The 24,142-nt window shown below is 39.1% G+C and overlaps 1 protein-coding gene across 3 annotated transcripts in view; it reads left to right on the top strand.

The window, feature by feature from the left end:
• PLD1 (phospholipase D1) overlaps positions 1-24,142 on the top strand; it is a 201,175-nt gene that overhangs the window by 141,714 nt on the left and 35,319 nt on the right. For all 3 annotated transcript variants that reach the window (XM_060099136.1, XM_060099134.1, XM_060099135.1), the window contains 2 exons: positions 9,292-9,402; positions 11,820-11,908. In XM_060099136.1, coding sequence (XP_059955119.1) covers positions 9,292-9,402; positions 11,820-11,908 — 200 coding nt within the window. The remainder of the gene's footprint in view (positions 1-9,291; positions 9,403-11,819; positions 11,909-24,142) is intronic.

Here is a 24,142-nt window from a genome sequence, read left to right as displayed (position 1 = left end):
GTACTTTTTAAGTGAAGATCCAGTAGTCTGCTGCTGACATCACTGTTATAGATTTATTTAATTTGGATATGGATTCTGGTGAATATGATTTTATAAATGAAACGCCAAATCAGTTACTCTGTACTACGTGCAAGGAGAGGTGTGTGTATCTAAGAAATAAAAAGACATTTCAGACCGTAGATCAAATAATAGAACAATCAAAAAGATAAATCACTTAAGAGAATTACCTACAGCAAATGCTTCATCATCCCAGGCTAAAGGAGATAACTAATTTAAACTTAGAGGCACAGATAGATAATGCATTCGTATGTAAGTTAATGAATATTTTATGAACCTGTTTAATTTTATTCTACTTAGAGAGAAAAATAACCTGTGCTGTAAGATAAAATAGGAGCCTTGATATTAAGAAAATAAGAGAATTTAATTTAATATTTGAGATGGCATTAAAATTGACTCAGTGATCAACTTATCCAAGTTAGCCGATGCTAATTAAGCATCTGTTGAAAAGTTATTTCTGAAAATTGTGTATTTTTATGATTAGCAAAAGATGGTTTATCCCAGTGTTGCATATACATACATCTTCTAATGTTTTTTGGTAAAGCCCTGCTTTATGTAATCTCTTCCTGCCACCCTGATGAGGCAGATAGATGCTCTGCATATCCGCCCTGCAAAACGCCTCCCTTGGTTCACCTTCTCCCTATCAGTGGATGGTAGAAATGGTGCTAGATCAGTGACTTCTTAACATGCTCACATGTTTATCCCTGACATGCCCAGGCTGGCTGCACTCTACGAAGCCAATTGATTTGAAAGGAAGTTTACCAAGACACATTAATTCATTTATTCAGTCAATTTATGTCTACTAAGTGCCATCTGTATGCACAGTCAAATCATCAGTGCACACCTGGATACTGAGGAGACAGACAAAAGGAGTTCTCTGCCTCTGGAAAAGGAGTTAGATGGGGGAGAGGAAGCTGTGATGTTAAAGAATTCAGTTAACAACGCAAGGTGTGGTCTAGGACCAAATGCCAGTCTTGAGAGTATGGACCAGCATGCCATGAGAGGTTGGCAAATGAGAGGCACAGAACTGGGTACCCCCTTTAAGGAATAAGTCTGCTGCTCAGAAGATGGTAGAACCAACTGCAGCAAACCATTTGCTCTTGAAGAGGTAGTAGATGAGGTTCAGACAGCATAAGGCCAGATTGGGGATGCCCTGAAGTGCTGGCCTGGTTCATTTTGACCTGATCCTGGAGGCATTAGTGAACTTTGGAATGTTTTTTTGTCATCTGAGAGGAAGCATGATACATGAATGTTTTATGAAGATTAATCTAGATCAGAGTTTCTCTAATTGGGTTTTGCCTGTGAAATGCTAATAGCTATTCCACAAAAAAAGGTTTCCATGGACAGATAAGTTTTTGCAGATTTTTAAAATATAGGACTTCTTAGTGCCTTCGTTATGTCGATGTGCATAATGAAATTACTAAGACTGAATATTCTATGAGCATTTCCCAAGCTTAATTGATGTAGGATCTCTCAATTTGTCACCTATTTCCATTTTTCCAAACAAACACACTTTGGGACCTAAAGTTTATACATGTGAAAAACTTATAAGACTAGAAAGAGAATGAACACAAGGAGACAGGTAAAGAGACTGCCATAGGGCTTCCCTGGTGGCGCGGTGGTTGAGAGTCCGCCTGCCGATGCAGGGGACACGGGTTCGTGCCCCGGTCCGGGAAGATCCCACATGCCGCAGAGCGGCTGGGCCTGTGAGCCATGGCTGCTGAGCCTGCGCGTCCGGAGCCTGCGCGTCCGGAGCCTGCGCGTCCGGAGCCTGTGCTCCGCAACGGGAGAAGCCACAACAGTGAGAGGCCCGCGTACCGAAAAAAAAAAAAAGAGAGACTGCTATAGTAATTCTGGAATACACTAATTTTGTGTTTATAAATTAGTATTCTTTTTCTTAAAGAAGACTCCCCCATAGTTTAAAAAGTTTTAGACCTCACAAAACATCTACTGGTTGCCAGTAGATGTTTTGCAGAACTGCCAAAATAACTCCAATTGTGAAAACAGTGGGCACCACCAGGCAGTGCATCTTTTTGAAGACAGGAGAATCTGAGACGACCAGACACTGAAGGAAAGAAAAGAAATTACTCTGCTCCATTTCTCCTTTTCTGTAAAATTCTGACCACAGTATTGTTTCACTTCACATTACTGGCTCTAAACATTCACCTTGTTCTAGGCATTGTTGTTGTCAAGTTATGAATGTATAGTGCTTAGCGGGTAAAAGCAATAATCTAGTCCAATCCCTGGTTTTCCAGAGAATCCAGAAGGCATAAGGGAGATAGGGACCTGGCTGTGTAGGAGGCTACTTAAGTTTTAAAAAGTTTATTGTCGTATTTTCAAGTCTTTCACTCTCTCAGTTACAGTGTGGCAATAGCCAAATGACTGTTAAATATTCTTGGTTGAGAAATTTAATAAAACTTAATAAAAGTCTTCTTTTTCTTTTTAACATCGATTTTAACATAGTTTTTAGGGCTTCCCTGGTGGCGCACTGGTTGGGGGTCCGCCTGCCGATGCAGGGGACGCGGGTTCGTGTCCCGGTCTGGGAGGATCCCACGTGCCGCGGAGCAGCTGGGCCCGTGAGCCGTGGCCGCTGAGCCTGCTCGTCCGGAGCCTGTGCTCCACAGCGGGAGAGGCCACAGCAGTGAGAGGCCTGCGTACCGCAAAAAAAAAAAAAAAAACAAAAAAAAACACATAGTTTTTAACATAGTTTATTGTTCATAACATAACTTAGAGATCACAAGTTTAATTAACTGGAAAGGAGCGATGTCATGTAGCCAGGGAAAGGGACAGACTATATTCAAATTCCTGTCTCACTACATACGAGCTGCATAACCTTGGGAAAATTATTTCACCTCTCTGAATGTGTTTCCTTCATCTTTAAAACAGGAAACACAGTAGTACCTGTCTCATAGGATTGTGGTGATAGTTAAATAAATTAATCCATGCAAATCACCTAGAAGAGTATACTAGTTTGAATTCTATCAATATTAGCTACAACCTTCAGGCATTCCCTAGTGTTTTCAAAAGTTTGCAACAAAGAAGCTGACATTTCTCTGGATGTGTCACAGGCTAGTTCTGGATACAAAAATCTTTATACTATTTATACCATATATATTGAAATGGAAAGAGAAAGAGCATTGGACACAATAAAGTAAATAATAGATAAAATTCATGTTGTTCTTGGGCTTCCCTGGTGGCGCAGTGGTTAAGAATCTGCCTGCCAATGCAGGGGACACAGGTTCGAGCCCCGATCGGGGAAGACCCCACATGCCGTGAAGCAACTAAGCCCGTGCGCCACAACTACTGAGCCTGTGCTCTAGAGCCCGTGAGCCACAACTACCGAGCCTATGAGCCACAACTACTGAAACCCGTGCGCCTAGGGCCCGTGCTCCACAACAAGAGAAGCCACCGCAATGAGAAGCCTGCGCACTGCAACAAAGAGTAGCCCCCGCTCGTGGCAACTAGAGAAAGCCTGCGGGCAGCAACGAAGACCCAGTGCAGCCAAAAAAAAAAAAGATTTAAAGAAAAAAAATTCATGTTGTTCTTTCATCTGCGGAAGGGAACCCAGTTATTTAATTTTTTAATACAAAAGCACTGGGCCCGATCACCCTTAGGCATGTACTACTGGTGATTCCACACCAGCTACGTGCACAGCTGTTGCAGAAGCTATGGCCGACAGGGCCAGCCAAGGAGACTAGAGCTACAGCAGCCAGAATGGAGACCTGCCCTCACCAGCATGAATTTCTGCCTCTATAAATGTCATCCAGACCTGAGAGCTGACTTCAGCAACTTCCACTGACACTTTAAAATAATCTTGGGTGTTTCCCCTCAGTGCTGGGTATTCTCAGAAGCCTGCCAAGAACACTCAGAGAAGGCATAGCAGGAGACAGGCGTGGGGAGGGGGTTGGAAGAAAGATGATTCTGAAACTGCTTAGGCACAGAGTTTATAAAAGAACTAGTTTTCTCCCTAAAAAGAACAAACTCTTTTCCTGAATGCTATCGTTGCCACTTATGATAAATGACCAAGACAAAGGACATCTGACATTTCTATTAAGGTAAAAGAAAGTGCTTGATGCCAAATTAGCATTAACATGGAATCGATACGTGGAACAATCCTTTTTATTAAATTGGGCAGCTTATAGTAGAAAAGTCATTTCTTAGACAGTCATTGCCAAGAAGTCCTACCAAACTGAAGGAAATAATTCCACTGGAGTCATGTCTTCAAGCTCTTTGTCTATTAAAAGAAAAGAAAAAAATATAAAGGCAAATGTAAATGACATTCAAATTATACTATTGGAAAAATTTGTTCCTACACTTGGGGAAAATGCCCAAAAGACACTCCAAAGGATGTCAATGTAGGAATCAATGTAGATTTCAAAAGACAGCAAAGTGTTTTGTATAGTGACAGAACAAAATAGGTAGGGAAGGGTGAAAGAAAGCCACTTGATTTATTTCTAAGGAAGTTCCTTAACATAGAAGCTGCTTTCTGTTTACAGACCAGGTCTTCATACAGTAAGACTTCTGTGCATCTTGCTGTGGGTCTTGACTGGCTGAAGCCACGTGAACAGGGAGTGTTCACTCAGTACCCAGCATTGCACTAAGTTTTTTTTTTTTTTTTGCAGTAAGTTTTTTATGGAGTATCTCATTTAATATTCACCAGTCTATAAATTATGGTCCTCTTTGACCCCATATTTTACAGATGAGGAAACTAAGACTTTGAGAGGTTATTACACAGTGAGTATTGGACGGGATGAGACTGGATTCTAAGCAGTCTGCTTCCAGAGGCTGAGGTCATAACTGCTCAGCAGAGAGACTGTTTCCAGTAAGTCCCAGGATGGTTGTAACCACCAAGGGCCCCAGCAAGGCAAAGCTGCATGTCATGCTTGCCTTTTGATATTATCCTCTGTTGCTGCAGACCCAAATCCAGCCCAATCCAGCCCCAACTCTCCTTTTGCTTTCTGGCTCCAAAGAGCCCTCAAGTCTGCATTTTTTGCTAGGACTTCTCTCCCCTTAAGTCTTATTCTTCAAAAAGCATATTCTCTTCCTTTCCTTCAGCCTCAAGTTTAACTTTTCACTATTACTCAGGCCAAAGGATCATCCTATTCGAACAATGACACACTGTGATGTGAATGGATGACGCTCAACTGTAGAAAAATGGTTCTTAGAAGGAAGAGCTTGGAATTCCCTGGTGGTCCAGTGGTTAAGAGTCTGCACTTCCACAGCAGGGGGCCTGTGTTCGATCCCTGGTCAGGGGAACTAAGATCCCACAAGCCATGTGGCACAGCCAAAAAAAAAATAGAAGGAAGAGCTTGGTAGTCTGAGGCAGATTCTTGAACAAAGTCCATTTCTGCTGCTCCTTGCCAGCAGTGCTTCTCAATACAGACTGGAAGAATGAGGCCCAATAATTTGAGCACTTCTTTTCTCTCCCCAACCCATGCCATTTGTGAGCTGCAACATGGAGGCCAACTTCTACATGAGAGACAAAAAAAAAAAAATAGTGCTTTTGTTCCATGATTGACTTGGGAGCTCAGAGAAACAAAAAGGAATTAAGATATGTACTGAATTTATAGGGAATAAAAGCATTGCAGTAAGAGAACAGGAACTTGGGACAAATACTAAGAAAGTTTTGAAAGTTCTCCTTCAAGAAGAGATTTCTGTATTTTAAACCACATATTCAGCTTGGGCCCACTGTATGTAAGGGGATTAGAGCTTGTGGATAAAGAGAAGGTTATCTTTTAAGAAGTCAAAAAATAGGACACAGTACAAAGGAAAATGACTGGTTTTAGTTACAATCTTGAGGCGAAAACATAAAATCAGAAATATGCCCTTTATAAAGAGCATAAATATACTTTAAAATTGTGTATTCAAACTTGAGGTTTGAAAAGCATGGGTTAGATTTGATTCTCAGTCTACTTCGGGCAGTAAGATAAGCCACATTTCTGTGTGTGTAAGGAGGAGTTTGAGGCTTGTCTCAGTTACATTGGTTTGAAACAAATGCAAGACAAGTTAGGTCAGTTAAGAAAAAGAAGTGAGTAAATCTTAAATTTGAAACAAAAGTAAGTCAATCAAAATGTCTTTGACTTACTAGATTTGTTTACAAATTTCCTAGAACATCAAGCATTTAAAGCAGTGGAGTTGGTCCCTGGTTCAGGGGTAAAAGAGAAATTCATATTTTCAATTTATCTTGTGGTGATAAATAGATTTTAACTAATCAGAATCATAGTAAATGAATAATAATTCCAAGTAATTTTTTTCTGTATTACTTGAAAGGTATGTTCAAGTTTAACCAAAAATGATGACTTTTTAAAGTTAAATGAGTTTTCATTTTGAGAAAATGATGTAGATTTGGATCCAGACAATAAGACAGGTCATGCTGAACCCCCTTAGGATGTAGGCAACCCCCCACCTTCTATGGTTTTATAGGCACCAGGGGGGCTCCCCTCTACTTTGCTTATGCTTCCCCACAGGCTGTTGCCAAAATGGTCTTCTTTTGGCTTACAAGTGTACTTATTATAAACATTCAACTGCCTTTAGAAAGGAAAACTTTTACCATTATCCTTCACAAGAAAGACGGCAGATATGTGACCTTCATGCTTTCCCTTCATGGCTGCCATTGGCCTTCAACCTTAGATTTCTTCCCCAGTGTGTCTAGTTCCAAGAATCCATTCTTCAACAAAGCTCTTCAGGAAGACTTGGAATCAGTTAGTCTTGACCTTCGAGTTGAAACTTGCTTGACACTCCTGATTTATGTATTATGCAAATGAGTTTATTAAGCCTTTGAAGCAGCAAATTTTGAGAGTGTGAAAGGAAAGAAAGTATAAGGTTTTGGGATTTGAGGGCAAGACTAGGACATTACCACCAAGGTGGTATATAAACTTTGCTCATAGCTTTTTAGAGAGGTAGATCAACCGTATATCAGATATCTACTATGTGCTGCATAACATAGTGCTTTGTGTTTGTTATGCCATTTTTTTTTTCTTTACAACAGCTCTTTGTGGGAGTGTGTGGGTGGGCAGATGTGTGTGTGAGAGAGAGACAGAGACAGAGAGAGCAGACTCAAGTGTTCAGAGGAGGAAACTGAGCCTCAGTGATGTTAAAATGACTTGTTCAAGGTGAAAGAGCTAGTAAGTGCAGAGCAATAGTGCATATCTCAAGAGTTCCTACCATTCCAGTATACTCTGCAGTTTTATACATTGTTTCCAGAGTAATATAGAATTGGATCAGGATGGGTGGCGAAAGAATCTCCTCAAAGTTGCCTGCATTTTAGGGCTATGCTCCTTAGCCGCAAAATTCAACATAAATTTGAGTGGACAAAGAATGGAAACCTCTATTTGTTCAACCTTTGTTATTTCTGCTGATGAACAATAATGCAGTTCCTTGAAGATTATGTGAATCAAGCTATTTTCCAAGGGTGCATTATATTTACCTAAATTTTTCTTCTGAGATATTTGACTATTCTTGTTCACAGTTAAATTTTCCAATTTCATTATACAGATTCATCTGATAAAATTAAATAAAATGCTTTGAGGGAACTATATTGTAATAAATACCTCATAATGAATAAAGAAATAACATTTTGAGGATGGCACAATCAGTTTTAGCAAGTATTAGGTTTGAATTTCCGTAGCCTTATATGTGCAATTTTTTTTTTTTTTTTTTTTTTTTTGCAGTACGTGGTCCTCTCACTGCTGTGGCCTCTCCCGTTGCGGAGCACAGGCTCCGGACGCACAGGCCCAGTGGCCATGGCTCACGGGCCCAGCCGCTCTGCGGCACATGGGATCTTCCCAGACCAGGGCACGAACCCGTGTCCCCTGCATCGGCAGGTGGACTCTCAACCACTGTGCCACCAGGGAAGCCCCTATATGTGCAATTTTTTAAATTATTGATTAAAGCAATAATTTTACCAGACCTTTTATATATAACAGATATAAAACTGATTATGTATTGGATCACTTTATGAACTTCTAAGTATGGGCTATTCTTTTATTTTCAATTTCAGTTGACCTCATGAGGAACAGTTTCAATATTTATTTCAAATCAGGATTAGTGAATATATTTTTATAGTGATTCTTCTGTGATGAAACTCTATTGCTTAAGGAAAGTCAAGTAATAAGCATTTATTGACCACCTACTATATGACTAACATTATACTGGAACCCTAGTTAGAGTGCTGAAAAAAAATTACAACCAATGGATTCTTAGTGTTGAAAAAGCCTTCCACGTGGGCCAGACTGTAGCCTGGCTGGACTACAGTCTACTATGAAGCGTCTTGGGCATGATCCACCACAGCTCAAATACATCCTCTAAGTTCTCATTAATAACAGCAAACACTTATGTACCACTTACTAGGTGTTTGGTTTCCTTCAGCTCACTGCACAGTCATTCATTTAATCCTCTCTCCAACCCTATAAAGTGGATACTCAGTTTTATAGAACAGAAATCTGAGGCACAAAGAGGTTGAGAAACTTGACCAAGATCAAAGCCACTAGGTGGTTGAGCTAAGCTTTGAACCTAGGCAGTCCCACTGCGCATCTGTGTATTTAACGTATATTCAGGTGTCTGAGCTGGATGCTCTTGTTGTAATCCAGGAAGAAGCAGGTGAGTGTCTGAATAGAGGGACGTGGTATGAATGAGAAAGTTGAGAGTTGAAGTGACACACCAAAGATTGGACAGCTAATTAAAGCCAGAATCAAGACTAAATGTCTAAATGAATCTATTTGTCTTTTAGAATGTATTATTCTGAACAGTATCTATTTGAGGGAAAAAGAGTAATCACATTATCAAGTCAGAGCTAGTGTGACTGTATCATATGATTCAAACCAGGACACTTCTGAGAGTAAAAGTGGTGCTATTAATACATGAGGCATTCTGGTGTGATTGTGGGGCTATAACAGAAAAAGAGTACAAATGGTCACCCTACTCATAGCCACCAAAAGAGGTCCTTCTGAAACGCTCTTTGTAGAAACCACATCTCCTGGTTTCCAATCTTGAATGAAAATAATCCTGGGTGGAAGAATATATATTCAGGATTTAATTTCCAGCTGGGCCCCTTCATTATGGATGATGTTTAAGGACCAGTTCCCTACCTACCTACTCTGCCTTGGCCCACACATGACACACAAGCCACTGTAATCAATTAGTTGTTTGGAAGAAAAAGATGGGCTTCATTTATTAATACCTCTGGTTTCGTCTCCATTGTCTCATGTTTGCTCATTTCTGATTGTTGCCTTATAGTTGCTCCGTTCTGCTGCTGATTGGTCTGCTGGTATAAAGTACCATGAAGAGTCCATCCATGCTGCTTACGTCTATGTGATAGAGAACAGCAAGCACTATATCTATATAGAAGTAAGTCTTGCTCGTGTAAATTGGTATGACAACCTGCCTTCCTGTAAATATCACAGAGACTGCAGAGTCCCCTAACTCAGGACCTGCTACATTAATAAGTGTATGTTGAGATGTGAAGAGGTCACCTGAATTTTGATTCCCCCAGCATACCTGACATTCACTTTGCATTTTCATTAACTCGGGACTCTAACAGGAACCCCCCAAATCCTTATTATTAAAATGCATCAATTCATAATATTATTAGCCAGAAATATCCCAACATGGAGACGTAAGTTTTGATTTGGCTTGAGTTGGAGGGTGTAAATGTGAGGCATGTGCTGCTTCGGGAGAGCACACACAGGGGTAAGCTATTAACATAGAGACCACTGGATGCCTCTGGTTTGGGGATGTTGGAGTGGGGAGAGGGCAGGAAAAAGAACATGGAAAAGGGAGATGTAAGAATAGCGAGGGCAAGTACCAACTTCTTCAATTCTGTGTCAACTACCATTCATTATAAAGCTTTTTCAGTTCTCAGAGTTTGTGTGTAGAGACTAGAAGAAAACCCGCGGATACTGGATTTAGTTTGGGAACCTTAATTGTGCTTCAAAGTAGATCTGAAGCTAGTTCAGAGCACTTGGAAAATCCTTAAAAAATAAAAAGCCGTGACAATGGAAAGATAACTCAGAGCACATCTCTCTTCTTTATTTTAGTATTTTCTTTCCCACTGAATTAAAAAATATATGTGGAGAGAGATGGGGTCACTGGGGAAAACCATTCTAGCCCTACTTTCCTTCCCCTTGAGTCCTGGCCCTGTCCCCTTCCATGAAGTGACAATTAATTAAAGGCAAGTGGGAAAGAATTGGAGCTTAATTTATTTTACAGGCCTGGAGAAAGAAAAGGCTGATTAAAACTATTAGCAGGCTAAATGCAATGTGGTATCTTGGATGAGATCATGCAACAGAAAAAGGACATTAGTGGAAAAATTAGTGAATTCTGAATGAAGTCTAGAGTTAATAAAACTAATACTCTTAGTGTTATTAATTTCAACAATTATACCATAATAATGTAAGACGTTAATGGCTGGTTCATCTGTTACCCAGCATCCTTTTGCTTTGTCTCTTTTTAGTAGTATTAAATCAGCCTTTCTTTGTAACGCTACCACAGTACTAAATGAGGTCAGGAACGCCATATTGACACACATGGCTGTGGACATAAACTTAGTTGAAACGCCTGAAGCCGAGGTAAGCAGTTGGCATTCACCCTGCTCCTTCCAAAAAAGGAGAAGTGAAGGATGTGAGTCTGTGTTACAGCTGCTGAGGAATGCTAAGCTTCTCTGTGATATGAATTCAGAACAAACATGGTTTGGTTGCCACTGAGATTTTGATTGTTTGATGCCCTAAAGGGAAACACATTCTCAAGTGAGTTTTTGTCTTCCTCAAAGTTTGTCTTCTGGAAGCTGTTTACAGCTTTATGCACTTAAGTTTAAAAGCGTGTACAATAGTAAAAATGATAATGTGGCAAAAGGATGGTAATCCTATTTCGAGTCATTGCCTATATATCACTTTACCTAAGATGATTAGCAAAGATGACTCTGTGATGATTATACTTATAAATTACAGCTGTGTTATAACTATTTGTATAGTAAACAGAGTGTGTGTGATATTCATAATATTTGTACCTAATTTTCAACAATCCGTAATGTAGCAGCTAACTCTTTCATACCATTATAATAATAATGTTGTACCCTGGTTTTTTAGTAACAGTTTTAAAGAATGTTGCATGAATCTGTAAGCAGAAGTACTTAAAAAAATATTTCTCTTTCCATCTTATTGGTTTATTTATATAATGCAACATACTTAGAAAAGAGATTTGTAACTACTTAAAATAGAAGTTCAGGAATAATGAGAGACCTAAACAAATGAGATAAGTTCAAGGCAGATACTAGGAAATAGTGGAGAAAATTAGACCAGGATTCTGCCATCTACCCTGTTCAAAAATAAACAGCATGAGATAGAATGTTTACCAATATGGAATTTTTAATCAGAAGCATTTATACAATGTGTGAATCTGAAAAACCTGATTTCTCTATTAAGTTCAGAGTGTTCCTACCATTCTAAGAATGTAACCTACAAGGAATTTGCATGATTAAATAATAATTTAGCTTTCCACTTTACTAAGATGATATAGGTGATATTGCTTAGAAATGCATGAGGCCCAGAGTGACATGAGACTTCTTTTATTCCCAGTGTCATTTACTTTCCTGAGGTGATTTTAGGAATCAGCACATGTCTGCTAGGTGAAACATTTTTTTAAAAAATATCAATGTAAATATGTATATATATATATATATATAGTTTTTTATTATATACCACATTTTCCTTATATGCATGCTACTAAGATAAGAAAAACTTATTATAAATCTCATTTATTTTGTGTAGAACCAGTTTTTCATAAGCTGCGCTGATGACAAAGTTGTGTTCAACAAGGTTGGCGATGCCATTGCTCAGAGGATACTGAAAGCTCACAGGTAAAGTTTTTGGCATTTTGGTAGGAGTTGTTACTGCAGATGTTCTTGCATTTACTGCTAAAATGACTTTTTTTTGAAAGACCATTTTTAAAATACTATCTTTTTCTAACGGGCATGACTTTAGTTCAACTACTAGTAGGTTATTGATTCCTTAAATCTGAGTCAGTTGCTGAAAATTTTTAAGTCCATTTTTGAGGGGCTCTGAATGCTCCCAGAGCATAGTCATTTTTTCCTGGCCAGTCTCTTTCCCACGCATTAGATTTGTGATTTGATTTATTTAAAGGCAGACAGTGAGCTGTGTTCACTTAAAATCAAAGCAAAATAGTCATAACGTTTTTCCATGGGTTATATTTAAATTCTTGTTACCCTCTGTCATATTTTTTCAGCTCATGGGATTATTTTCTTTAATAACACTTTTATTAAGATATAATTCACATACCATACAATCCACCCAAAGTGGACAATTTAGTCATTTGTAGTATATTCACAGAGTTGTGTGCAACCATCGCTGAATCAATTTTAGAACGTTTTCATCACCCCAGAAAGGAACCGCATACTTATTAGCAGTCACTACCCATTCCCCCTTTTCTTAGCCCCTGGCAACCACTAATCTACTTTCTTTCTCTGTAGATTTGCCTGATCTGGTTGTTTCATATAAATGAAATCATACAATATGTGATCTTTTGTGACTTGCTTCTTTCACTTAGCTTAATGTTATAGAATGTACCAGTATTTCATTTATTTTTATTGTCAGGTAATATTTCATTATCTGGATATACTTCATATAAATGAATTTATCCATTCATCAGTTGGTATATATTTGGGTTGTTTCTACTTTTTGGCTATTATGCATAAAGATGCTATAAACATTCTGTACTAGTTTTTATGTGAGACATGTTTTCATTACTCTAGGGGTAGAATTACTGGATCATATTGTGACTCTGTGTTTAACATTTTGAGAAACTGTCAGAATGTTTTCAAAAGCGGCAACACCATTTTACATTCCCATAGTGTATGAGGTTTCCAATTTCTCTGTATCATCACTAATACTTATTATTATCTCTCTTTTTTATTATAGCGATCCTAGTAGGTGTGAAATGGTATCTCATGTGGTTTTGATTTGAATTTCCCTAATGACTAATAATGTTGAGTATTTTTTTGTTTATTGGCCATTCATGTATTATCATTATCCATTGTTTAATTAGGTTGTCTTTTTATTACTGAGTTGTAAGAGTTCTGGATACAAGTCTTATATCAGATTTATAATTTGCAAATATTTGCTCCCATTCAGTCTGTTTTCTTTTTTACTTTCTTGGTAGTGTCCTTTGAAACACAGAAGTTTTAAATTCTGATAAAATTCCATTTATCTTTTTTTTTCCCTTTATTGCTGTGCTTTGGTTTCATAGCTGAGAAACCACTGCCTAATCCAAAATCATGAAGATTTATGCCTGTTCTCTTCTAAGAATGTTATAGTTTTAGCTCTTACATTTAGGTCTTGATTCATTTTGAGTTACTTTTTGTATATGATGTGAGGTAGAGGACCAACTTCATTCTTTTGCGTGTGGATATGCAGTTGTTCCAGCACCATTTGTTGAAAAGTCTATTCTTTCCCTACTGAATTTTCTTGACACCTGGGACTATTTCTTTTTATGGCTGATTTTAGCTCTGTGTAAAAACAGCAAAATAAACAAACAAACAAAATCATTACATTTTATTATCTTAATTCATTGAACATATGCAGTGGAGAATGTTAAGTACATATGCATTTGGGGCTTAAAACATTTTTTGACTTCCAGTGTCCTGTGGTACTTTAATATCTTTTTTTCACAAAATATGTGGGGATTTTTAGACTAAGAACATTTTATAACAACAACTACCAGCATTTTATATGATTCACAGTTTATATCTACAGACTCTTACTGAATTTTCACAACTACTCTTGAAAGTAGATCATATAGTTTTGTTGTTATTATTATTGTTGTTGCTGTACATTTTTTTTTTTCTGCTTAATTCCTTTATTAGCATTTAAGCTAGATACCTCTGCATTTTTTAGTGGTTGGTCTGGGGATTACAATATGCATCTTTTTTTTTTTTTTGTCCCCATTTTTAAAGTTAAACTGAGATGAAAGAGTTGGTGTGACTTGTCTGGGCCACTAACAGCAAAAGGCAAAAACAGCTTTGAAGCCAAGTCTTTGGACTTCAGACCCAATGCCTCCCACACCATGTAACTCCAATGCATTGACAGTTAGGATTAGAGACCACTTTGGGGTTGCCCCAAATTGAAGCAAGTAGGTTGGGCCTTTATAATCTCCTCCTCCCATTGACTGGTCTTTGAATGTAGGCTGTCTTCAGGAAATGGGCATGGCCTTGGGTGAGACAGGCACCTTTGGCCTCTGGAGGGCAGTTCCTGGAGAAAGGCTTCACTGTGAGTGAGTAGCCAGCGGCCAGCTCTCTCAGCAGCTGGGGGAATGGCTGTCTTGATCCCACAGTGAGGGCCTTTGGGCAGCAAGGCACAATACTCACCCATTCTGTGGGGCATACAGTGCTTCTCACCCCTTCCCATGCATCAAAATCACCACTTTACAAAAACACAGAGGGCTGGACTCAACTCCAGGCTTGCTGGATCAGAATTTTCTGGAGGAGGGCCCAAGTACCTGTGTTTTATAATATTCCACAGGCACAGCCAGGATTATATAGTACTCATCTAGAACAGTGTATATGGCCATAAATATGAATGATGGGCTGTGTTTTTACAAGTGACCTTTATTCTTTGCCTTCTCATATGCTTTTATTAAGAAAGTCACCAAGGACTGTTTCTGAGATGACTTAAAAACAGTCTTGTTTTCAGTTAAACACATATGTACACACAGATTCCTTGCATCCTTGCCAGTCTCCAGTCTCCCAATTTTCTGGGTCAATTTATGTCTCATTTACAAAATTGCATTATATTTCTGACAACTCTTCCATTTTATTGATGCAGGAGTGTCCCCTTTATAAAGCACATTTGACAAAAAAGAAAAATAATTTTTTCATGAAATTGAAATGTCACAAAAATACATTAAATTGACCAATGAGCTCATTGGGCTGAGCAGTGAATCATGAATTTTGGAACTTTGACAGCTAATTAGGAGAGTAGGATGAATCTTAACTTCACTCATCCCAGTTATTCACTTATTAGTACATGGTTTAATAAGTATCTGTGAGATATGTTTTTAAGCGTTCAGGAGCCTGAAAGAATATTTTTCTTTAACATATTAATTTGTCTTTTAATATCTAGACTTCTAAAATCATAGCACTTTAAGGCTGGAAGGAATGTTAAGATATTTTCTGATTGAACATTTCCCAGTGACCCTGGGATCCACAGTAAGAGAGCATGGTAAGGTAGCATCTGTTGCAGATTTTATCTCATGCTTAGAAGTTCACAGAGCACCTTAAAGGGTGGCAATTTCAAGCTCACTTTGTAGAAACTGGGAAATGAGTTCGTCAAATTTCAAATTAACTGTGTGTCATTTAGCTCTGATCTCTCAATAATCTCACTTGCTTTGACAGTCACATTTTAAAGCGGTATGTATATCACACCTTCAAACTTAGTGGATACACACACATATCCTGGAAACCTATTTTACATTTTCCCCCTTCTCTGTATGTCCACATTATCGTTTATCTCCTGTGTTAATTCCAAACTGTAAAATATATTTTCATTGAATAATTTCAAATCTGTGAGCTTGTATTCTTAGGAAAAAAGATAAAGGTAGAATTAGAAAGCTGCCTACAGTGGCTCCCCTTCTTCTCACTGAGGGCCGTCGTGTGCCATCCTCAAGCTTACCCCTCTCTCTTCCTTTCACTCTTCTGCTCTCTACTCTTCTGAAACTCAGAACTTCACGTGCCTAGCAACAAGTATAACTTTGGTTGTTGGAAAAAGAATAGAATAGAGCACAAAGCAGATGGAGGGAAATGACAGTCAGCATTCGGCCAACCTGACCAAGGAACACAGACTCTCTTCCAGGACCCTCCCACCCTAGAGAGATTGGCGTCTTTAAATTGCCAACTTCTCTCAACTGGGCTGAGCCTTTACTTTTCTGCCAGTGCTGGAATCTGGTCCCACACCAGTTCCCTAAAGTGAGTTCTCTGCTTCCCTCACTTTCTCCTCATTCTTTCTCAGCAGCTGTAATTTTTTTAAATTAATTTTTATTGGAGTATAATTGATTTACAATGTTGTGTTAGTTCCTGCTGTACAGCAAAGTAAGTCAGTTATACATATACATATATCCACTCTTTTTTAGATTCTGTTCCCATATAGCTCATTACAGAGTACTGAGTAGAGTTCCCTGTGCTATACAGTAGGTACTTATTAGTTATCTATTTTGTATACAGTAGTGTGTATATGTCAATCCCAGTTTCCCACTTTATCTTTCCCCCACTTTGCCCCTTGGTAATCATAAATTTGTTTCCTGCATCTGTGACTCTATTTCTATTTTGTAAATAGGTTCTTTTGTACCATTTTTTCAGATTCCACATATAAGCGATATCATAAGATATCGTCTTTGACTTACTTTACTCAGTATGACAATCTCTAGGTCCATCCATGTCGCTGCAAATGGCATTATTTCATTCTTTTTTATGGCTGAGTAATATTCCATTGTATATATGTACCACATCTTCTTTATCCATTCTTCCATCAATGGACATTTAGGTTGCTTCCTGGCTATTGTAAATAGTGCTGCAGTGAACATTGGGGTACATGTATCTTTTTGAATTATGGTTTTCTCAGGGTATATGCCCAGGAGTGGGATTGCTGGGTCATATGGTAGTTCTATTTTTACTTTTTTTTTTTTTTTTTTTTTTTTTTTTGCGGTACATGGGCCTCTCACTGTTGTGGCCTCTCCCATTGCGGAGTACAGGCTCCGGATGCGCAGGCTCAGTGGCCATGGCTCACGGGCCCAGCCTCTCCGCGGCATGTGGGACCTTCCCGGACCGGGGCACGAACCCGAGTCCCCTGCATCGGCAGGCAGATTCTCAACCACTGCGCCACCAGGGAAGCCCCTATTTTTAGTTTTTTAAGGAACCTCCATACTGTTCTCCATAGTGGCTGCACCAATTTACATTCTCACCAGCAGTGTAGGAGACTTCCCTTTTCTCCACACCCTCTCCAGCATCCATAATTCTTTACAGAAACAGGCCAAGCCTCCATGATCTGATTCATGACCTAGAGCCTCAGAATACTGTTCACCCCAAGCTGAACTAAAAATAACTGTGGGAATCTCTGCAGAAAACAAAAGGTCTGCTCTAAAAAAGTAAAACTGTCTTCGAGTTGAGACCAGCTCCCAACCCACTGGAAGCCTGTCTTTGACAACTCAAATAGAACTAGAGATCAGGGAGAAGAAATCATAATCCACAGTCTAGAATTGACTGGCTTATACCATGTTTGAATAAGCAAAAACGTAGAGTGTAACCAGATGGTCCAAGTAGAAAAGATTTTAAAACACTGTGTGCCATGAATGTATGGTCTCTGAGGATGAAACCATTTTTGCTTATGGAAACTTGACATGCATAATTTTACTGCCCTGCTAAAAAGTTTGGAGGGAGAGAGTGCATTTTGCACTGTTATCACCACAAGTTTGACACATGCAATGAAATTAGGCAGTTGATTTAATGCTTCTGTATTTTAATATTAAACTGCACTGGAAAATACACAAACTGCCTTGGAAAATACACAATTTTGAAAATCACTCAAGCTCTTCATGCTCCCTATAACTGTAGAACAGTGCCAGATAGTGCTTGCAGTTTGCGCATGAGTGATGGTATGAGGGACCTCCTCTGGGGAATCTGAAATTAACTGGGAACCAGATGTCTGGAGATCTGAGTTCTTCCCAACTCTGTGTCTACAGGTATGTGACCTTTTGAATCTATCATTTTTGCCTTTCTGGCACTCTGTTTTTTCACCAACAAAAAGAATAATAATATCTGCCCTACCTATCTCATATGAATAGATGTGAAAGCAATTTGAAACCTGTAAAGCACCAGTTCATGTAAGAAATTATGTTATTTCCAGGAAATTCATCATCTGGAAATATGCTAGCTCATGGTAAATTCTAGCAGGGACAAAGAACCACAATATCAAATCAACTATTTAGAAATTAATATTTATGTTAGAAACAAATGTTTTAATTAAAGAGGTGTTTAATGTGCCTCATTTTAAATTATTAGGTGACTATTGCTGGATAAGGACAATTTGCTTTGGTTCCCTGTCACTGGCACTTCTTCATCCTGTGAAAAGTAGAGGCACATGGTTAAAACACTGTCTAGAGATGTCCTGCCAGAAAGCTATAGCTGACTCCTCATGGGAATCAATTTTTGGATTCCCCATTATTATTATTTTTTTTTTTTTTTTCTTTTTGCGGTATGCGGGCCTCTCACTGTTGTGGCCTCTCCCGTTGCGGAGCACAGGCTCCGGATGCGCAGGCCCAGCAGCCATGGCTCACGGGCCCAGCCGCTCCGCGGCATATGGGATCCTCCCAGACCGGGACACGAACCCGTATCCCCTGCATCGGCAGGCGAACTCTTAACCACTGCGCCACCAGGGAGGCCCTGGATTCCCCATTATTGATTGGATTACACCTTCCCCCAAAATATAAAATAAAATGTATTCTGAAACATAATGTGTGTTCAGTTTTGCTTAGCTTTGTTTTAATTTTAGGCACTGTTGATGATTCTTTGAAGCTTTCCAATTGAAATCACTGGTTGTTAATTGATTAATAATGTTATCAAATCGTTTTTTAGTCATTCCACATCCAAGGTGCTTTTTATGCATTCCTTCATTTAATTCTCACATCAGCCTTATGAAGTGGATGCACAATGATTTCCATTCTACAGATGAGGCAGCTGAGGCCAAGTGCGATTATGGTAACTTGCCCACATCATGCAGCTATTGATGAGTGGAACTGGGACTCAGACCACATCTTTAGAACTTAAACTTGTGCTCTTTACCTTGTGCTACCTTTGTAGCTCAGCTACAAAGCTTCCCTCATTTCAAGGGAAGTAGAAATGTTCTAATGTTAAGCCTGCAAGAAATCTAGAAGAGGTACTTTATTTAAAAATTTTTAAAAATCAGATGAACATTTTCTTTTTTTAAAGTAATTGCTTGATAGATAAAAATTTCTTAGGTTTAAAGAAAAATCTACCTCCTATAATTACCACATCCTATGCTTTGTGTACTAAGTTGAAAGGACATGTTGGGTATATTTCAGAATCACTGTCTTAACGAAATTTAAGCTGCAGTTATAATAGAAGAAGAAAAATAAGAAAATTAAGTATGCCAATGGCTGGTTTCACATTTTTTATCTTGTGGGATAATCTCCAAGCTCTATGAAATTCATGGAGAAGAGGTTACATTAGGGCAGAGATGACAGATCATGGCAGGAGAACTTTTGATTTAGATCATTTAATTGCTTTTATTTGATTCCAAAAATTACTTAAATGATAATCTCAGCAGATAGAGAGAGTAAAGATTAGTACTGGTTGGAGGCCAGAAATCATTTTGAGTCTGAGCATGTGCCCTGGCAGAGAGATGAAGGAAGGGAGAGACTCTTTTTTAAAAATGAGAATGAAAACAGCTGGGCCATTGTGGGAACAGTTTTATACGAGGTTTTGTAGAATCTTATTTAAGGGACACTGAGGGACATGCCTGCCAGAGGTTATCAAGTACAGAGTGAAGTCTAAGTCACACATGCTGGGCTAACCCTGAACATTCTTACATTTAAAAGCTTGCCGTTTTCAAAAGATAACCAACGAAAAAAATTATGTGTGTGTGTTTTTGTGTGCACACAAAATATGTAATGTCATAATCTATAAAAATCTCACATATGATATGCAAAGTCAGTGCTAAATAGAACCAGCATTTCTAGTGGACTAACAATGATTTTCACCAACTCCTTCATTTACAGATGAGAAAACTGAAGCCCAGAAAGGTTTACTGCATTTAAAAAGATTTGCCAAACACAAAATAAAATGGGCTATGTCCCAAACCACTGAGAAGCTACAGATCCACTTCTCCCATAACTGATACCACTATAGAATAAAATTATCTCCACAAAAAACAAACAAACAAACCAACCACTAATCCCCAACCACAATTCTTCTTACTTCTGGCAGCATTCACTGCTGCAAAATCTACAACGAGAAGATTTATACCAGCTCCTGAAGTTTATGGCAATGAAACATGATCTATAAATCTCAAATTCTCAAAATATAAAGCATCTTGTCACTGGAGAAATACAATGAGCTCCTTTGGGGCCTTATTATAGATCCTGAGACCCCACTCTGAGCAGAAGACCCCTGACTACCCACCATGCTGGGGAAGGAGGAGGTGAAGGAGGAGGGGTTCTTCTGGAGAGAACAAGGTGGGAAGCTAGAGGAAAACCAGTGCTAAGACCCATTTACGTTGGTGAACTAGGACTTGTTTTTTTTTTTTTTTTTAACATCTTTATTGGAGTATAATTGCTTTACAATGGTGTTAGTTTCTGCTTTATAACAAAGTGAAAGAGTTATACATATGTTCCCATACCTCTTCCCTCTTGCGTCTCCCTCCCTCCCACCCTCCCTATCCCACCCCTCTAGGTGGTCACAAAACACCGCGCTGCTCTCCCTGTGCTATGCCGCTGCTTCCCACTAGCTATCTATTTTACGTTTGGTAGTGTATATGTGTCCATACCACTCTCTCACTTTGTCACAGCTTACCCTTCCCCCTCCCCAAGGACTTGTTTTTTTTTGTTTTTTTGTTTTGGTTTTTTTTTTTGCGGTACGCGGGCCTCTCACTGCTGTGGCCTCTCCCGTTGCGGAGCACAGGCTCCGGACACGCAGGCTCAGTGGCCATGGCTCACGGGCCCAGCCGCTCCACGGCATGTGGGATCTTCCCGGACCGGGGCACGAACCCGCGTCCCCTGCATCGGCAGGCGGACTCTCAACCACTGCGCCACCAGAGAAGCCCCTAGGACTTGTTTTTAAAGGGACAAGCAGCATTTCAGCAAATCACAAAAATTGAAAATACCAAAGATCCCACATTCTCATCACCTAAACAATTTACTTTTTGTTTTCCTATTTTCTTTTTGGTCCATATTAATATACAGACATATTTTCTGAGTTGTAATTTATTTCCTTTTCCTGTAACTCACTTGGATTTCTGTCTCAAGTCCCTTTTCCACACAATAGAAGGAAATTTAGTTTAGTCACTTCCTGGTAAATGTGGCCAAATTCAGTGGTTTCTCATTTCTGCTCCATATTCAGTCCGTCAGGGTGCTCCCTGGTCTTTCCTCCCCTCCCCCATCCTTGGTATAGACGCTTAGGGGCCCTGGATCTTTGGGAAGGGGCTTCTTGCACTCAGTATCGATCTGTCAAGCCTGTTCTGGCATCTGCTTACTGTAACCTGGGGTCCTCAGCCTTCTCCTTTAAAACCTGCCTTTCTGTCCCTTCTCCTCTACTGCTGCCAGTAGAGGGTCCCTGCACTGAGTCTGACTCTTTATTTCTTCTTCTTCTTCTTTTGTTTTAATTTATTTTTGGGGGCACACTGCACAGCCTGTGGGATCTTAGTTCCCTGACCAGGGATCGAACCCGCGCCCCCTGTAGTGGAAGCGCGGATTCTTAACCACCGGACCACCAGGGAAGTTCCTCTTATTTCTTTATACTCCCATCTCAGCTCAAAGGATCTCTCCCCAGTTCCCCAAATCTAAGAAGCTGACATCTTTGTGCCCTGGTGCCTCGGTGAGAGCGCCATCCTAGGAGCAATGCCTGCTTCATATCTCCAGTCACAGAGAGGGGGAAGTTAACACATTTAAGGGGAAAAATTATTTAATATTTCATAGTATCAGCCTGCCACATCTATAATTGCCTTGTAATTGTAACTTTGCATTAGGGCCACTTTAACACACTACCAGAAGTACTTTGCTAGTAAGTCATCATAGTGGTCATTTTAGTGGCTGTGAGAAGTTACATCCATTGAGTGACTATAATGTAATTTAGTTAATCATCCCCCATTATTGGACATTTCCAATTTTTATCTATTATACATAACACTGCTGTAAGAGTTAGCGGGTTTTGAAAGAAAAACTTATTTTAACAAAAAGCCTGAGCATGCAATTTTATAAAATTGTTCTGAACTAAAGTGGATGGAGCAGTTGCCTGCATGATGGCCTGGTGCCCACTAGCTCTTCTCTTGCTTTTAAGATCATAAATAATTCTGCACATTAGGGGCTCAGGTTCTTGCCCTATGCTGATTGCTATCATTTGCACCACCCCAGCATTGTGAGGATGCAGTGTTTCGGAAGAGGTTAGAATCCTCGGTGGCCAAGAACTGTTATTTTCTGGGGACCGGATCAAGGAAGGAGACTGGACAGGTTAGCACATAGAATTTTCTCTTCATTGGTTTACACTTAGCTACAACTTTATGGTTTGAAATTCCAGAGCCCTTTTTTTTCTATAGCAGTGAAAATCTAAGTCATTTATGCTAATTTGCTGAACACAGTTTAAAAATTTCATCATTTAGGAAATTCAAGAACTGCATTGTGTTAAAAAAAAAATAAAAACAGGGCTTCCCTGGTGGCGCAGTGGTTGGGAGACCGCCTGCCGATGCAGGGGACACGGGTTCGTGCCCCGGTCCGGGAAGATCCCACAAGCCGCGGAGCGGCTAGGCCCGTGAGCCATGGCCACTGAGCCTGTGCGCCTGGAGCCTGTGCTCCACAACGGGAGAGGCCACAACAGTGAGAGGCCCGCGTACCACAAAAAATAAAAAAATTAAACATTTAAAATAAATAAATAAATAAGCAAGGATTTTGATATAGAGCTAACCAAGAACAAGAAAATGTGAATATTCTGATTTCTACAAACTAAATTTGCAAATATGCTTTATCTAAAGATACAAGATTTTTATAGAACATTTCCCAGTGTCTACATTTTGAAGTCATTTTTGCTTTTATAAAACACATGGGCAAAAGGAAACCATCTTTTCCAAACAGAATTACAAACACTTGGTGTTCAAGACCAGCAATACTGCTTCTAATAAATGTGAGAGATGACTTATGTGGGTTGGCACACATAGCAAAATAGGCATTTTGGGGTAGCAAAAAATTAGAAACAGTTGAATGCCCAGCAATAGAGAACTGGTTAAAATATTATGGCATGGATTTGGAATACTGTCACTGTTAATTAAAAAATGGGCATCTCTCTAAGTACAGTTATTAAAGAATTTCCAGGATACACTGATAAATTACAAACAAACAAACAAAAATAACGTTCAGAAAAGTGTTTACAGTATTCTAACATTTGTATAGAAGGAGAGAATACATATATATGCTTATAAATTCATAGACTATTTCTGAAAGAACATGAAAGGTAATAGAAATTGCCCTTAGGGAGGGGAAACAAAGGCTGGGGACAAAGGAGTGAAAAGGAAGTTTTTTCATCATATAATCTTCCACCTCTGAAGGTTTGCACTGAGAACATATATTATCCATTCGAAAATGTAATTTTTTTTGGTGATTCCTCAAAAAGCTAAACATAGAATAACTGTATGACCCAGCAACACCATTCCTGGGTATATACCCAAAATAACTGAAAACAGGGACTCAGATACTATATGCCTGTGCCCACTGCAGCATTATTCACAATAGCTAAAAGTGGAAACATTGCAAGTCTCCACCAACAGATGACTGGATAAACCAAATGTGGTCTATATATATAACAGAATATTATTCAGCCATAAGAAGGAAGGAAATTCTGACCCATCCTACACCATGGATGAATCTTAAGGATATTATGTTAAGTGAAATAAGTCAGCCACAAAAGGACAAATATTGTTTGATTCCACTTAGCTGAAATATCTAGACCAGGCAAATTCCTAGAGACAGAAAGTAGAATAGAGGTTACCAGAGGTTGCAGGGAGGGGAAATGGGGAGTTACTCCTTAATTATCACAGTCTCTGTTTGGGCTCATGAAAAAGTTTTGGAAATAGAGATCATGATGGTTTACAACTTGTGAAGGTAATTGTTAACACTGAACAGTACACTTAAAATGGTGAAAATGGTAAATTTTATGTTTCATATATTTTACCACAATAAAAAAAAATTCAAATAAGATGTCATCTAATTTAAAGAAAAACATCCTGTTTAACCTCTTGTCTATACCAGAGGCTTCCCAGAAACAAACATTCTTCCAACCTGACCCCATCCTCCCAAAGCAAATAGT

This window comes from Mesoplodon densirostris, chromosome 5, assembly GCF_025265405.1.
Source record: "Mesoplodon densirostris isolate mMesDen1 chromosome 5, mMesDen1 primary haplotype, whole genome shotgun sequence".
In the NCBI taxonomy this organism is placed as follows: domain Eukaryota; kingdom Metazoa; phylum Chordata; class Mammalia; order Artiodactyla; family Ziphiidae; genus Mesoplodon; species Mesoplodon densirostris.
This window is presented reverse-complemented; position numbering and strand designations above follow the sequence as displayed.